At 46.0% G+C, this 17031-nt stretch overlaps 1 protein-coding gene across 1 annotated transcript in view; it reads left to right on the top strand.

Annotated features, from left to right (window-relative positions):
- The first annotated feature begins 1200 nt into the window (after positions 1 to 1200).
- LAP3 (leucine aminopeptidase 3) overlaps positions 1201 to 17031 on the top strand; it is a 29284-nt gene continuing 13453 nt past the window's right edge. Inside the window, exons 1-8 of the mRNA XM_019453630.2 lie at positions 1201 to 1344; positions 3695 to 3810; positions 5137 to 5191; positions 5662 to 5767; positions 6840 to 6999; positions 8865 to 9029; positions 11656 to 11814; positions 16044 to 16168. Of these exons, the coding sequence (XP_019309175.1) occupies positions 1243 to 1344; positions 3695 to 3810; positions 5137 to 5191; positions 5662 to 5767; positions 6840 to 6999; positions 8865 to 9029; positions 11656 to 11814; positions 16044 to 16168 (988 nt within the window). The 5' untranslated portion in view covers positions 1201 to 1242. The remainder of the gene's footprint in view (positions 1345 to 3694; positions 3811 to 5136; positions 5192 to 5661; positions 5768 to 6839; positions 7000 to 8864; positions 9030 to 11655; positions 11815 to 16043; positions 16169 to 17031) is intronic.

Raw genomic sequence — 17031 nt, 5'->3', positions numbered from 1 at the left:
ACTAAAGTTACTTGGGGGCTGTGAGATTTATTTCTTCCTTCCCATTAAGTATATGAAAACGTAAATGCTGTGGTCCTTGAAGCACACTTCAGTTGGTGGATCCCTGCCACCACCCTGTGCCCTAAGCTAAAATCAAAGATCCAGCTAAAATTAGGATCAGACACTGGTATAACATTATGGATGGTTTTGTAACTCACCTTGTGCTTCTAAGTTCTCAGAGTTGCATTCCACCATGTGTGGGGGTTTTTTTACAATAAAAATTTAAAATCCTCTTATTTATATTTTTAAACACCTTTCTTTCTTCCTTCCTTCCTGAGCCAGAGTCAAGAGTCCCACCGATGTTTAACCAACTGAGCCACCCAGAAACCCCTAAAACCCTTTTAAAAAAAGGAAAATGATGGGGGCATCTGGGTGGCTCAGGCAGTTAAGCTTCGACTTTGACTCAGGTCATGATGTCACGGTTTGTGGATTTGAGTCCAGAGCCTGGAGCCTGCTTCAGATTCTGCGTCTTCCTCTCTCTCTGCCCCTTCCCTGCTCGTGTTCTGTCTCTTTCTGAAAAATAAATAAACATTAAATTTTTTTTTTTTTAGAAAAAGGAAAATGATGTTAAAATATTGAACACTATTCACAAAGCCCCTGTTTTCAAAAATAGCATTTGGGCTAACTGACGTATTACACTCCTGGACCAGACAGAAGTTCAAAAACGTTCCCCAAGAGGATATGAATAAAAATAACTCGATAGGACCACCTTCACTACTCGGACCTGTAGGGTAAAACCACACTCCTCTTCCTAGCTCCCGGGGATTCCTTGGAGCCCCGCCTCCGTACCCGCCCCTCGTGGTACGCCAGTACCGCGACTCCGCCCCTCTCTCGCGCTCTCGTCGGAGAGCTGGCACGCCCCCGAGCCCTCGCCACGCCCTAGCGTCCGTCCCAGCACCGTCCAGTCTGATGGTGCGTGCCTGCGCGCTCCGCCCCCTGGCATCTGCCCTCTCCCACCCCAGGCGCAAAGCACACTCGGTCCCGCCCAAGCTCGGGCACGCGCAAGCCGGCCGCACCCAAAAGCCGCGCCCCTGGTGACCTTGTGCCCAGTTTCTGACTCCAGCCCCGCACGCTCTCTGGCACCTGCCCCGCCCCTTGGGCGCGCGCCCGCCGTTCCCGAAAGCCCCACCCCCCCGGCACGCGCCCGTCCTCCCGAAGCGCCACGTGCTCGCTGGAGGGCGGTGCTGGGGCCGAGCCGGGAAGATGTTCTTGCTGCCCCTTCCGGCTGCTGGGCGAGTCGTCGTCCGACGTCTGGGCGTGAATCGTGTCTGGGGACGGGGTTTCGCTGCCGCAGACATGACGAAGGTGAGAGGCCGCCGCGGGAGTCCTGCGCGGGGCGACCGGAGCTTCGGGGCGGGTCGAGACCGCGGTGTCCGGGCTTCTGCGCCAAGTTGCCGAAACCGGTTCCAAAGTTCCCTGCCTTTGCCGAGCTGGGCTCTGGCAGGGGCGGGCGGCTTTGGGCTGCCCATCCCCCGAGCATTCAGCGGTGCGCTCCCTTCCTTCTTTTGCTTGGGGGAGTGCTAGGATCCGAGCTCTGGCCGAGAGAGAGTGATAGCTGTAGCTACCGTGTCCTGATGCATTGTTTTGTTTAGTCCTCGCTGTGTCCCAGGAAGGGATGGTGCCAGTGTGGCTGTCACAGTAGCTAGGACGAAGCTCACATTTCGTGAGGTGCAGCGCAGCGTCCTCTAAGGTCCCAGAGGCGGCCAGCCTCGGGCCCCACTCCCACCAGCTCCCACCGCCTGCTGAAGTGGAAGACCAGGAAAACAGGTCCACCGGGAGCAAATTGCCTGAAAGAGTTTCTAGAGGGAAAATAGTGTCTCTCTAGGGAAAAGGGCTTTGCACAGACACCTATATCTTCGTGAAATCAGAAGAAGAGCGTCTTGGCGGGAGAAAAGCCTTTTCCATCCAATTGATCAAAAAAAAAATTATGAAGGTCACTATTGGGGTGAGGATCTGGAAGGGGGATGGTTCGGTGAAAGGAGCACAGACTTGGGAGTCATGCTTGAGAACCAGAAAGAATGACCCTGATGAGGAATATTCTAGATGCGGCTTGAGCTCAGGCCTCCCTCTGTATGGCAGGTGAACCAGATACTTTATCCCCTGTTCTTTCCAATACTGTGCAACACCTATCCAGACAGCAGCTGGCTCCCGTCTCCTCAGTTCCTCATTGGTTTCACCAAATACCGGGCAGTGGGCAGTCTTAGGAAGATTAGAAGCCGGGAAAGCTATGCCGAGGAAGCGGTGTTTTTGTTTGATGGAAAAGAGAAAGGATGCTGTTTGGTCCAAGTACCAGTGTGATTTTGTGGCAAAGATGAAGGACTGTCAGAGAAGGTAATTAGGATTCTTGCTCAGTTCTGTTATTGCACATGGGCTAGTATTACTGCACCAGGTTTCTGTCTCCTGGTCTGTGGGAAGAAGAGTACATGTCCTTTCTACCTCACAGAGTTGCTGTAAGGCAGAAAACATTTTAAAGTCAAAAATTGTCATGCAAAGGCAAATAGTGATTCCTAGGGTGACTTCCTTATTTCAGTTGTTGGAGACTTGACGGGTAAGCCGCCTAAGTACTGGGCACAGTGCTCTGCTCCTGCCTCTCCTGCCTCTCTGTGAAGATGCCTCCTTTTTCTTTTCTTCTCTTTCAGCCTATGAGTTGGCCAGAGTGCTTATTTGTATTGGCAGGTGCAGCCATTGGCTTTGCTGTGATCGCATCCCAGGATACCTGAGATTTGCATTTGAAGATTGTGGGGAAGGGAAAACTTCCCTCTACTTGGCTGGGTTCTGTGGCTGGACCTGGCAATTAAACGGACATATGACAGATTAACAGGGAAAAGCGAACAAAATTTTTTTGATGTTTTTACACGTACATGGGAATTTTCAAAAGGAAAATGAAGACCCAAAGTGCCTGAGGCCTAAAAGCTTACATACCTTTTTAAACAGTGAGAAATTGTGGGGGTGTGACAAGACAAAGGGGCTTGGGCTGGGGCAGTAAGCTATGTAACTGACTAGGAAGTATATGGCGGAAATTAATGGAAGATAAGGGTGATTTTAGTAGGTTTGTTTGTGTAGGTGTGTTTTAATGTCAACTCCCAGTTTCTGGTGATAAGAATGTTCTCTTCTCAGTACAGGAAAGTACCTTTCTTATGGGAAATTTTTTGCCCTGCTTTTAGGTGGAAAGTGGGATGTCAGAGAGCCTTTCCTGCACCTGCTTTTTATTCATGAGTCTTTAGCTCAAAATAATCAATATGCCCAAGTGACATATTTTGGGGTGGCCTGTTCTAAACCCCTTTTGAGGTCTAACTTGGTTAAAAAATGAATTTGTTTTCTTACACAAAACACCTTTCTGCCCTTCTTTATTTGGAAGTAAAAAAGGAAACGCTTTATTTGGTGAAAGTCATTTGTTGGGAGAGACCAGGAAGACCCAGGACAGGTAGTACTTACAGCCTTGCTTTGGCAGGAATTTGAAACTTTTAGGCAGGATGTGAGTGTAGCGGACTGCCCAGCACCTACTTCTTTTTCAGCTTTGTCCTTGAGGGGAACGCAGTTTGGGTGGAATTATTTGCTGCTTCTGGAATGTGGGGACCTTTGAGTCTCCCTAAGGGATCTACTGTAATTATATTCTTTTTTTTTTTTTTTTTTTTTCCGGCTTATTCTTTCTCAGGGTCTTGTTTTAGGAATCTATAACAAAGAAAAAGAAGACGATGTGCCGCAGTTTACAAGTGCAGGGGAGAATTTCGATAAATTAGTGTCTGGAAAGTTGAGAGAAGTTTTGAACATGTAAGTATTCACCTATGGGTTCTGGTTTTTAAAACGCCCTGAAATCGAAAGAGAATTTTTTTTTAATGCTTTGTTAGTAGATAAAAATGAACGGAAGTAAGTTGGCTGCTATCTTCTCAGTAGAAGTGAAAGTATTCATTCCTGGAATGCACTTTGGTACTTTGCCTTTTAGTAGGGGTGGGTGTACAATTCTGGGAAGTCAGGCTACTTCGGATCACAAACATGTTATGAGAAACTGACCCAGAAGGATCTGGAAAGTACCAGATTTCCTTAGCTCACCTTCTTCCTACCCGCCTGTTTTCCCACCAGCCTGTCTACCTCCTCTAATGCCCCTTCACTTATGGGGGACAGTGTCCCTGGACTAGTTCAAAACTGCTTGAGGGTGTCACTCCTTTCTTGGCATGCCTTGAGTTTCAGGAGCTTCTCAGAGTTTCAAAGTGAATCACCTGGGGGTATAGTTGGACTACAGATTCTAAGTCAGTAAGTCTGGGTGGGGCCTATAGTTGGAGCACTTTTGGTTTAGCTACAGTTTAAAGAAGGTAGGGAAACATTGGAGTTTCTAAGTCCTTCTGAGCTGCGGGCCACTTTTGGCAGAAAGAGAAGTGTTAACATAAAGCCACAGCAAGTACATACTATGTGGGTTATAGATCAACCTACTAGAATCTAATAGATGTAATCTGATAATCATAGTAATTGTCTCATCACCGGGCAACAGAACTTGTGTCCCTTCTCAATGACCAGTCCTTCACCAGTAGACCACCTTCTCAAATGCTGTGATTAAGTCATTAATGCAAAAGCCAGCCTGACAAAGTATAGTTCAACTTGGCCTTCCTGACTGATAACTATCAGCCCTGGGACCAGGGCATCCAGCCCTCTAGCTATAAGGCTTTGCCATCTGCTTTGTTTTGAAATTGAACTGTATCCCATCTGTATATAACCCCCCACCCGCCCCAACAGTCTCCAGGCTGAACACCGCAGTCAGGTCAACCATGACGAAGATGGGAGATTCAGGCTCGCCTTCATCTGGGGCTCCGCTCTCCTCTGTAGCCACACGTTACCCATCCATGGTGTTGCTTTCTGTAGTTGTTTTCATATAAATTTGTATGAACTGTAATGTGGAAGTTTGCTGAATAATTTTTGAGCTAGAATTAGAAGTGCTGCAGCTGAAAAATCAGACCTGTGAGAATTCTGTATGTTGATAAAAGCATAAATGCAGCAAACTCACAGAAGCAGCAGAGTATTATAATAAACCTAAAGGTGTGAATATGTCACTGCCCAAAGGAGCAGAGCAAACTAGATTTTAAAACCTATTTCCTCTTGTTTTAGATCTGGACCTCCTCTGAAGGCAGGCAAAACCCGAACCTTTTATGGTCTGCATGAGGTATGAGATGAAGATTAGGTTCATTTGGCAAAGCCTCAGTGAGCACCCTCCTGAGTGCCAAGTATGGGGACTGCGTAGTCATGGAGAAAATTTCCTATCAGATTGTTTGCATGCTTTTGTCACCGTATTAAGCCATAAATACTAGTTAGATTTGACAGGCAGTTTGTGGTCAAATAGCACAGCATCTCCTGCATTCCTCAGTCTATCGACTTTCTTTATTCAATTGCCATAGAATTTCTGTACTCAAATTACATAGAATTATTTGCAGGATTATCTTCACTCTACCTTTTAAATACACAAGTGATAAAATTTTACCAAGATACAGGGTAAAAAAACCAAAATAACCGAATTACACGGTGAAGTTCCTGTGCTGAGGCGAAGGTAGTTGTGTGGGAGCTCATGTACCATTCCTGCTTGAAAAGGATGTTTTAAAGACAGGAAGTGGTTGATTTTGTGTGTGTGCCGAACAGGACTTCCCGAGCGTGGTGGTGGTCGGCCTCGGCAGAAAGACAGCTGGAATTGATGACCAGGAAAACTGGCATGAAGGCAAAGAAAACATCAGAGCTGCTGTGGCAGGTCATTACCGTTGTGAAGTGTAAGGTTGATGGAGAATCTGGAGGATGTCGTCTTTAAATTCTCTCTTCCCCTCATTTTATCCTCTTAATCACCACCCGTCTGCGGTCACAGAGAAAACCCTCATCTGAGTAAATATTCAGTTTCTCTTACACCGTATGCCTGGCCTTATGTTGGCTACAGAAGGTTAGCTTATGGAGTTTTAGTTTGGGTATTTCCATAGCTTGTGTTTGGAGCTTTCAGACCATTTATTCACTCGTGTAGTAGGACCTTAGAGCTCGATTTTACCAGAAAGTTACAGTGGATTTTCTGCTTTTTGTAATACGAACCTGTTGTTGCCCAACTTCTAAATGATGTGGATTCCTCTTTTTTACCAGTCAGAGAAAAGGGCTGCAAAGTGCAGGGTGCTTGTTTATTACTGCTTACCAAAGGTAGGTGCCTGTCCCACTTGGCCGTGTGCGTGGTTTACAAGTTGAGGAAGACGCAGCTGAGTCACTGCAAAGCTGAGCAGCAGAGTGAGGCCTTTACCACAGAGACTGTGGTTAAAGACGCTTTGAAGACATCGCCGAGGCGGTGGCAATTAGCTTGACTGATCTTTGGCTCTGTGTATTTCATCTGTGCTTGCTAAATCTACTTTCAAAGTTCACGGGGAGTGATTCGTTCATAACTTTTATTTGCAACTTTTTGCTGACCTGATCTTAATAAAGTGCTGTGTTACTAATGTACTTGACTCAGTTCTTTGCTATTGCTAATCTGGCAAGCTCTTGGTGACTGGGAAGCTTCATCAGGAGATTGTAGTGTTTCTGAAGTAATATGGTGACAGCAGCCACTTCTGATGGCCCCCTCTGCCAGGAGCTAGATGCGTCCTTTTGTCTGTGAGTCTGTCTTCCACAACCTGTGAGGCATGTACACATCCTCACTTTACAGAAGGAGAAATGGAGGCTAAGAAAGGTCAAGTGTCAGCTGGGATTTGAACCCCAGTCCTCTTTTCTCAGCCCACAACCATGCCTCTGCCTTTCGCTAGTGAGTTGCCTCTGACTGACTCCAGTTTTCCGGTTCCTCTGTCCTTCTGAAGCGGGGTGCAGGCAGATTCAGGACCTGGAGATCTCTTCGGTGGAGGTGGATCCCTGTGGAGATGCGCAGGCGGCTGCAGAAGGAGCAGTGCTCGGTCTCTATGAGTATGATGACCTGAAGCAGAAGAAGAAAGTGGTTGTATCGGCAAAGCTCCACGGAAGGTGATGGAACGAAGCCAGGCCCGGGGTTGCATTTCTTGACCTTCAGATAGTGGGACATTTGGATATGACCACATACGAGTTTTTCAGTACGGGCACTGCGACATGGCTTATCTGTGACCTCCTGCATCACTTTAGCCATTTTAAGAGTATGGTAACTGTCCATGTTCTGCTCCTGGCTTTCGCCATGTGCACGTCTTGACCCATGGCTTCCTACTCCCTCCATGCTTGCTGGTTACTAGGAAGCCAGACCCAGTTAGCTCTCTGAAGAGGGAGGGAATAAGGTGACAGGTAGGTCCCAGCAGGTTTCTTTCTTTCTTTTTTAATGTTTATTCATTTATTTATTTTTGAGAAAGACAGCATGATCCAGGAAGGGGCAGAGAAGAGAGAGGGGGAGAGAGAGAGAGAGGGAGAGAGGGAGAGAGAGAGAATCCCAAGCAGGCTCCATGCTTTCAGTGCAGAGCCCAACTTGGGGCTTGAACTCACAAATCATGAGATCATGACCTGAGCTGAAGTCGGACACTTAACCAATTAAGCCACGCAGGCGCCCCCCAGCGGGTTTTGATACAAACAGTTTTCATTTAGCCAGCATCTGTAGGCACTGAGTTAAATTCCAGGATACACAGAGGAAGAGCTATGGTCCTTGCCCTTGTGGTCTAGTGGGGAGACTCATTTCTCAGCCGACTTAATGAGCACCTGCTATATTGCAGCCCTATCCTGGGGTCTGGGAGATAAAGCCTCTCTTGTTAGGAACAGACAGAGGTGAGACCTTCAAGAGGTGGGGCTGTGAGGACACAGCCCGGTGGTTGGCAGCTGTCGTGGACTGGTTTGGAATGAGGGCCCTGTGACCAGTCAGTCGGGCTTTGAATCCTGGCTCCCCTGCCTGCTGGCTGAGTAACGTCAGCGAAGTGATTGAAGTCTCCGTTACACGTTCTTCGTTTGTTCAGTAGAGCTGTAATTCCAGCCTCCTAGGGCCTTTATGATGATGGAAAGACACTGTCAAGCGTATGGCACATGGCAAACCCTCCAAACTACGAGCTGTTTTATCTGTCTCTATGCCACCTGTATTAGTTCCTGTTGTGCATAAGGAGAGCTGGTGGGGGCGGGGGGTGGTGGTGCCACCTGGTTGGCTCAATCAGTTAAGCATCTGACTCTTGATTCAGCTCAGGTCATGATCTCATGGTTTGTGGGTTTGAGCCTCGGGTTGGGCTCTGCATTGATAGTGAGGAGCCTGCTTGAGATTCTCTCCCTCTATGTCCCTCCCCCATGCGCACTTGCTCTCTAAATAAATAAATAAATAAACAAACAAACTTAAAAAAAAAAGAAAGGAAGAAGAGCTGGGATCGTGAAACACATGCGCATGTCCTTTCTCTTAAAGCTGGTCATTGCCCTTCGGTGCGGTGGTATTCAGAGCCCTGACCCAGGCACAGAGAAGGCAGAAAGACCTTCACGTCCACTTCAGGACTTTGCAGTGTGCTTGCTCTCCAGTGAGCACTGGGGGCTGCATCATCCCTGATGCAGTGAAGGAAGACAACACGGGCCTTTGGAAATGTGGAAACCTCCTCCATCAGTGTGTGTTAGAGTTAGGGCTTCAGAGACCCATCAGTCCACCCCTTGTTCATGCACATGAAATGCAAAATGCTTACCACCTCTGACTCAGCTCAGCAAGGGCTGTTTTCTAGCTCTTATACGTTGCCCACCCCCCCCACCCCCAGGTCAGAGCACAGAGAATGATCCAGGTCCCATGTGTCCGTTTTGCACCTGTAGTCTTTGTCTTTTGTTTTTATAGGTTAAGGGCCCTCCTAGTTGCGACACAGTTAGTGTCTTGACAGGTTGTCTCGTGGTGACCTTGTGCTTTCTTCTACCAGTGGGGACCAGGAGGCCTGGCAGAAGGGAGTCCTCTTTGCTTCTGGACAGAACTTGGCACGCCACCTGATGGAGACTCCAGCCAATGAGATGACGCCAACCAGATTTGCTGAAATTATTGAGAAGAATCTCAAGAGTGCTAGTAGTAAGACAGAGGTTCATGTCAGGTAATTCAGCGTCATGTCAGTTACCCCAAAAAGAAACCTTGTGCCCATTAGCAGGCACTCTTCATTTCCATCTCCCCACCCAGCCATCAGTTGGTGAACATTCGGGTGCTTCTCTACCTTTTGGATACCATGAATAATGCGGCTCTGAGCATTGATGTCCATGTTTTTGTATGAACATATGTTTTCATGTCTCTTAGGTGTGTACCTAGGAGTTGAATTGTTGGATCAAATTGTAACCGTTTAGCTTTTTGATAATTTGTGTATCTTGTTTTGGTGAATTATTTCTATCGTTTTTTGACATAAGTAAAGAGCACAGCGTGCCTAAGTTGGCATGAAATGAGAATCTCTGCCTTGTAGATTCCTAAATTGGGTACCAGAGCTGGTTCCTGGGCAGCCCTGTGTGGTCATCGTCAGCAGCTGGGCTGTGGGAGGTAAAACCTACCCCTCCAGGTTCTGTTACCCTCTTGTGATCTCCCCATAACCCTGTAAGCAAAACAAGTCTGACCTTGGGGGAAATTTATGATTAAAATAAGTCAGTGGATATTTGCTTTACCTAGATAATTGTTTACTACCAGTGTTGTATCTCAGGGGAGCTTCCATTTAAAATATCTTCAGTACTTAGTTGTGACTGGAGTTCACGTTATTTGGGGAAATCCCTATGGTCTAGATAGAGTGAATAAAAATGTATAGTTTTTAGAAAATGCAGCACTTGATAAGATAAAATCCAGAGCTTGATAAGATATTTGGAACAGTTAGCATATGTTTAATTTGTAGCAACATTTAGTCTCTCTATAAAGGTATCTTGGCAAAGACTGTTACTTTTTTGATCTGAGGAGACACCAGAGCTACTTTGTGTCAGCGGATAGTGACTGTGTGGTTACACACCAGTGAGGGTGCCTCCTGTGTGCCTGGGAATTGGGCACGCAAATGCGGATGGTGGTGGTCCTTGACCTCAAAGAAGTGAGGAGCTTACAGGAAGGAACAGGCAGGAAAATGGGGGTGTGCGGAGGATCCTGCCCAAGCAGATAGTCAAGGAGGGTTCTGGGAAAGTTGAAAAGTTTGCCAATGAAAAGGGTGCCTAAGCAAAGTCTGGAGGTTCCTTGGAAATTAGCAGATGGAGAGAGTGGGGTGGGGCATTTCAGGTGCAGAAGCATGTGTTTGGTGGTCCCTTGGAAACTGTGGGGCTGGTGGCCCAGCCAAGGGGAGGTTCGGCCAGAGAGGAGGTGGGTCAGGTCGGTATAATTCATTAAACTGAGGCAGCTGCATCTGACGGCTGTAGTGTGGATGGGTACGAATCAGAGAAATACAGACAGGACTTCCAGAAGGACAGGATTTTAACAAGGCACCAAGTACTGAGTTTGTGATTAAAAAATGCCCATGTTATACAGCCTTGCTGCTTTTGAAGTGGGTTTTGTTTTGTTTTTAATTGTCAACCTTCTGTCTTTATGTTCTTTTCTTTCTAGAGTCTGGCAGCCATCTCTCCATGACACAACCCTAGTTTAATAGTTTCTTTTTTTTTTTTTTTAAATTTTTTTAACATTTATTTATTTTTGAGACAGAGAGAGCATGAACAGGGGAGGGTCAGAGGAAGAGGGAGACATAGAATCTGAAACAGGCTCCAGGCTCTGAGCTGTCAGCACAGAGCCTGACACGGGGCTCGAACCCACAGACCGCGAGATCATGACCTGAGCCGAAGTCGGACGCTTAACCGACTGAGCCACCCAGGCGCCCCCCTAGTTTAATAGTTTGAACGAATGGGTAGTCAAGTGTGGGAGGAGCACTCCTTGGATATGGCTGTTTTTGCTTGGCCGGTAGGAGTGTAGGATTTCTCTCCTGGCCTAGTTACTGTGGCCAGAAACCAGTACAAAGCCCTTTGTATCCCTTGCCTACGAGGAATAGCGATATGGCGTCTGTTTTCTGGTTGGCACCACCATTAGATCATCCCCAGCGATCCCGTGTTTGTTAAATAATTACTAGTTTTCCCATTTCAAGCAGACATCTCAAACTGCAGTTGAAACCGTGAGAAATGGTGTCACAACATTGAAAAGATCAAATTCCAGCAATTCTAAAAAAGCAAAGAAAGGCGATACTTTAGTTCACTCATTGAAGTGTAGCTTTGTGGGGGTTTTTCTTTGTTGTTTTCTTTTGTTGGTTAGGTTTTTTTGTTCTTTTTTTTTTTTTTTGTCGTTTTAGAAATACAAAAAAATAAAGCAGTGGACCCTGTAACTGTTTTTAAGCACCATTTGTGGTTTGAGAGCCTCGCTAACTTTATCTTGCGTTCAAACTTTGGATATGTGTGAGCAGATGAGGGGGAGCAAATCAAGTAATAGGCACTTACCGAGTCTGTACTGTTATCCGACATTGTATTACGCACCATGGATGAGCTCTCTTAGTAATTCTATAGTTAATCTTCTGACAGATGCATCTTTGACCTCATTTAATAGATGAGGAAACACATAGAATCAAGTGACTGGCTCAGGAACATGCAGAAAGCAATTAGGAAGTGATCATTGAAGCGTTATGTCGCACATTTTAGGAGTTTTACATGCAGATGAGCTTTTTCTAAGCTACTTTGAAATAGAGCTGACCGCAAGTGTGTTGACTTTTCACCTTTTCTGCCCTGTAGACCCAAATCTTGGATTGAGGAACAGGAAATGGGATCGTTCCTAAGTGTGGCCAAAGGATCCGATGAGCCTCCAGTCTTCTTGGAAATTCACTACAGAGGCAGCCCCAATGCAGGCGAAGCGCCCCTGGTGTTTGTTGGGAAGGGAATTACCTTTGACAGGTACCTCTTTATGTCTTTGCTTTGTATTTTGGTGAATGCTTTGTGTGGACTTGTATTGTTTATGTAAAGTTTGCTTCAAAAGCACAGTGTTTGGTCAAATCTTACGTTACTTTAAATGTATTACTATGTGTCAGAGACTCTGTTAGGCACTTTACATATGTCACCCCTGGTCTATCCTCTAGGAGTTAGGCAGACATTGTATAGATAAGGAAACCCCAAGTTGGAGAGGTGAAATAATTTGCTCAGAGCCCCATAACTAATACCTAGTGTTGGAAGTCAAATTTGGGTCTGTCTTTAATATGACTTGATCTTTCCACCATACACTTTGATTCCCCGTGTGGATGTTAAAGATCCCTCGTGTGGATGCAGGGATGCAACTGTTTGGACCATACAGCCTCCTGTCTGCCCTGTTTCACGTTGCTTTGTTTAGCTGACCAGCCTGGCTTCCATTAATCCTGTTAAGCCGTAAGTATTCCTTAGAATTGGAAACTGACTGTTTCAAGCAAGCAGAAACTGAGGCGGAGAAGATGCTATGGGTATTTCCGGAGGAAGCATTGGCTGCTGAATACTAGCTCAGAGATGCCAATTGAGTGTGAGAGTTAAAAAGGATTACTTGGCCAAAGATTGCGGTGGATAAAACACGTGAGATTTTCGTTTTGCTTTGTTTTAACTATGGGACTTCTCAGGGCACAGGATGTAGCATGTTCTAAATTCCCTTCGGTGGGAATTTATTTCTCGTGGGACTCATGGTCCCTGGAAACTACTTTGGAAAATGCTGCTACGTGTCCGTTAAATCTGGGTGTCCTCAGTACACGTGCACACCCATTCAGAGACTCTGGTACGTGAATGGAGTGTCCTTACAGGAGTGTGCTGGGCACGGTGACGCCCGTCCTGGGCAGAGCTGGCTGCCAGCAGAGTCTTCCTGATGTTAGCCTCCTGTGTCTTCCGCCCACAGGTCCACCTCCTCTCCTTTGAAGCATTGGGCTCCAAACGATCCTCAGTAAAAGATTCAAGCTCATACTATTCAAAATATGCACATTGATTTTCAGTTCCATTCATATGCTATTGTCACTTAAGTGTTTATTCTAAAACACTACGGCAAGGAAAAATTGGAGCACAAAAATGGTGCTGTGTTTAATGGTCTTGCCAATTGTGATGATTTTATATTGTCTTGGGCTCATATCTCAATACAGTGTTAACGTTCAGTGTGAAGTTTATTGTTAATTCAATTCCATACTTGAGTGTTTGCTGTGAGAATTTTGAGCAAGGAGACCTTGGTAAAGTAGAAAGCTTCCTCGCAGGAGTGACAGGCTCAGATAAAGTTGGGAAGGGAAGGAGAGGGTAGTGCAGCAGGGAGTCGGGCAGAGGAAGGACAGTGGAGGCTGCAAGGCAGGAAGGACGAGGGAGCCCCTGGAGCTGAAAGAGCACCTACAGCAGAGCCTCACAGGGAAGAGGACGCAGTGGCTGGAGAGGTTGGTGGAGCCGGGTCCTTCTGGGACCGGTGGCATTTTGGACTTGGCTCTAAGAACAGTATGAAGTAACTGAAGGGTTTCTGGCCAAGGCAAAGGATGACATGGGATTTATGTATGTAGTGAAATTCATCCTTGAAGTATTCAGTTCGAGGAGTTTAACAAATATGCATAGCCCTGCACCAGCCTCCGCTCCTGTGAAAACAGAATCCTTCCATCACCCCAGACACCGGCCTGGTGCATTTTGCAGGTGTCCCTTTCCCACCCCTGCCTCAGGCCACCAGTCATCTTTGTGTGGCTGTGGATGAGTGTTTCTTGTTCTAGAAATTCATTCTCATGGGATCTTTTAAGTCTTCTTTCTTCTTCTTTTCTTTTAAGCCTTCTTTCTTTCTGCATCGTGTCTGTGACATTCACTTATGTTGGTCACATCAGTAATTGGTTGCCTTTTATCACTGGGTTGTATTCCGTTATATGGAAACACCAGAGTATATTCATTGTAACTGCGTGTTTCACTATACACAGTGACCGAACTTCTCCACAGTGGTTGTGCCATTTTGCATTCCTGCACACAGATCCAGCTGTGGCGCGTCCTCCCCAGCCTCTGATACTGTCATTCTTGGATTCTAGCTCTTCCTGGGGATGTGTGGCATAGCTCGAAGGTTCATTTTGAGTGTGATTAGTTCCCTAATGACTAATGGTGTTTAGCATTCTCACTGAGAGTATTGGCTGTTGGTATATCTTTAGTGAAGTGTCCAAATCTTTCGCCTTTTTTTTTTTTTTTTATAGGACTGATGGTCATGCTGAGTTAGAAGTTTTTAAAACTATACATTGTATACATTGTTGTATTCTAGATAATAAACCCTTTGTGGGATCAGTATTTGAAAGTATCTTTTATTCCCCCACTGTCAGGCTTGCCTTTTCATTTTTTTAAGTGACCTCTTTCTAGAAGCAGTTTTAATTTTGATGAAGTGTAATTTATCAACTTTTACTTTTATACTTCATGTTTTTGTTGCCCTGTTTAAGAAATTATTGCCAATGCCCAGGTCTGTGTTTTCTTTTCTAAGTGTTACGGTTTTAGCATTTAAGACTATGATCCATTTTGAAATTTTGCATATGCTGTGAAAAGCATGGCATTTTTTTTTTCTTTCCATATGGATGTCTTTTTGTTGCAAACCTGTCTCTTTGAAAGACTGTCCTTTCTCCATTGAACTACCTTGCACCGTTGTTAAATCAGTTGACCATATAATTACGGGTCTAACTCTGGCCTCTGTCATTTCCCCAGGACCTTGCAACCAAGTGTCTAATGAGTACAGCTTTGTCTTGAAATGTTGTAACATGACCCTCCAGTTTTGCTCTTCTTTTTCAAAATTCTTTTGGCTGCATCATTTGCATTTACATATCAATTTTAGAATCCGCTTAGGATTTTTTATACACACACACACACACACACACAAACACACACACACACACACACACACACACACACACACACACACACAGAAAGCCTGCTGGGATGTTGGTTGAGATATTTTGTATTTTGGTAAGAAAAGTCGTTGTGTGGGTAATGAAATGACGGGGGTAATAAGATTGACATAGGGAGACCTTAATATATAGGAGCTGTGGCAGACATCTCCATGACGTGACGATGTCCTCACCAGGATGGATTCAATAGAAATGGATGGATTTGAGAGCAGTCTAACAGGTGAGCAGTGAGAACTGCTGCTCTTTGGTGGTTACTTTGAACTGTAGTCCCATGAATGGAAGGTTGAGAAGGATGTGGCCAGTAGACAGAATGACCTCATGTACCAGTGTGTTTCCTTTGCCCCCATGGGGTTCTCCCTGGACTTCTTGGACCAACAGTGTATTTCTTTTCTTATTCTGAGCCAGTGGATTGTCTTTAATTCTAGGTGTAATTGACAGCCATCTAATTATCCAGAGCTTCTGAGATGAGTGAGAATTAGGACCTAATCTCTAAGGAAAGCAGACCTCAGTGCAGGGAATTGACTCTGGAACCGCCAGGTCAGGTCAGCAGCACATCTCAGAACTCACAGTGCGAGCCCCAGCTCCAGGCCCAGCCTGTAAAGCCTGTGGCTTCCGGACTCTTGCAGACTGGAAGCAGAAAAGTCACTAGGTAGTCAGAGAAGCCTGTTTGGGGCAGTAGTTTAGGTTTCTTGCCAACTGAAACCCATCTCGGCTCTCAGGTTTGAGCACTGTCTTTAAGGCTTCTGGGGAGCATCTTCCTCATGCCTCTGCCTGATTCAGGTTGTATTTTGCCATCAGCAGGATGGAGTGCACCTTAGAGGTGTCGGAAGGAATTGTCCTTGTGTCTTTCTGTGGCTTGCGAGGGATCCTCCCAGTCTTCTGAGCTTGTTGGCTTTTCTTAACAGTTTGTGACCCTCAGGTTCAATAAGTTGACTAACTCACAAAATTTGCTGAAAAGACACATCTATGTGGGTGTCAGGAGCTAATGAGCTAATACAGAGATGGGTTTGAACAGCACCGATTACATGACTTAGTAATGGCTCCACTGACACTGCTGTGTTTCATTCAACAAGAAATAAAATGAGCCAGGACACCCATTTATGTTTTTATAAAGACTGGGATGTCATCTTTTAAAATGTTAAGTCATTCAGATTCTCAATTTAGAAACTTGAATTTTCTTTGCCAGGTAGATGATGCCTCAGCTTATATATTCTTTCTTAAAGGAACATGAGCCCTCTCTTTCGCCACTGATACGGCTGCTGTCCTTTCCCCCCACAGTGGCGGCATTTCCATCAAGGCCTCTGCAAATATGGACCTCATGAGGGCTGACATGGGAGGAGCTGCCACCATCTGCTCAGCCATCGTCTCTGCTGCCAAGCTGAACCTACCCATTAACATCGTAGGTGAGGGGACAAGGGGCGTGTCCTGGAGAGTTCTGGAATCCAGTCAAATGGCAGAATGGGCAGCAAACATAGTTTCCTCTAACCTGAAAAAAATCAGGAAATGTGTTTGTTTGTTTTTTTAAGATTTAATTAATAAACTAATTTAGAGAGCAAGCGAGGGAGGGGCAGAGAGACAGGGAGAGAGAATCCCAAGCAGGCTTCGTGCTCACCATGGAGCTCAAGGAGGGACTCAGTCTCACGACCATGACATCATGACCTGAGCCAGTATCCACAGTCGGCTGCTTAACTGACTGAGCTTAACCAACAGCTGCCCCAAGAAATGGTTTTTAAATAGCTTTTCCTCGAGCAGAAGCTGGTAGCTAAGTGTCTTCTTGTCTGAACTGGTGGAGTTAAATGTGGGCCGCAACTAGAATTGAGTGTTTGTACTTCTGCAGACGGTGGTTAGCAGTCAGGGGCACCCAATGTGGGGCTTATGACTTAACTCCAGTGAAAACTGCTCAGCAGTCTGGGTGGAAGAACACCTCCAGCTCATTCAGGGGTGGCCTCATCAGGCTTGTGGCCGATTACAAGGCATGAAATACAGAAAATGCCTGGGACACAAGAGGTGTTCCGTCCACAGCCACCCTTTGTGTCATTCAGGATGACAGACGCTGCTGGGGGCTCGCTGTGTTGCAGGAGTGTGGGGATGGCGGGGGAGGACTTAGGTTAACTGACTGCCCGGTGTCCCATCCGTGGTTTATACCAAGGGAAGGTGAACTTGGAAGTCAGGTCTGTTTCACATGTGCCTCCCCCGTCCTGCCAATATCCTCGTCCTATTTTGCTGAACTTTTGAAAGTAAGTTGCAGACATATGCCAGGTCACCC

This window comes from Panthera pardus, unplaced genomic scaffold (assembly GCF_024362965.1).
Source record: "Panthera pardus isolate Hobbes unplaced genomic scaffold, ASM2436296v1 HiC_scaffold_13, whole genome shotgun sequence".
NCBI classification, from domain to species: domain Eukaryota; kingdom Metazoa; phylum Chordata; class Mammalia; order Carnivora; family Felidae; genus Panthera; species Panthera pardus.
Note: the sequence above shows the minus strand (reverse complement) of the source record. Positions and strands in the feature narration are given on the sequence as shown.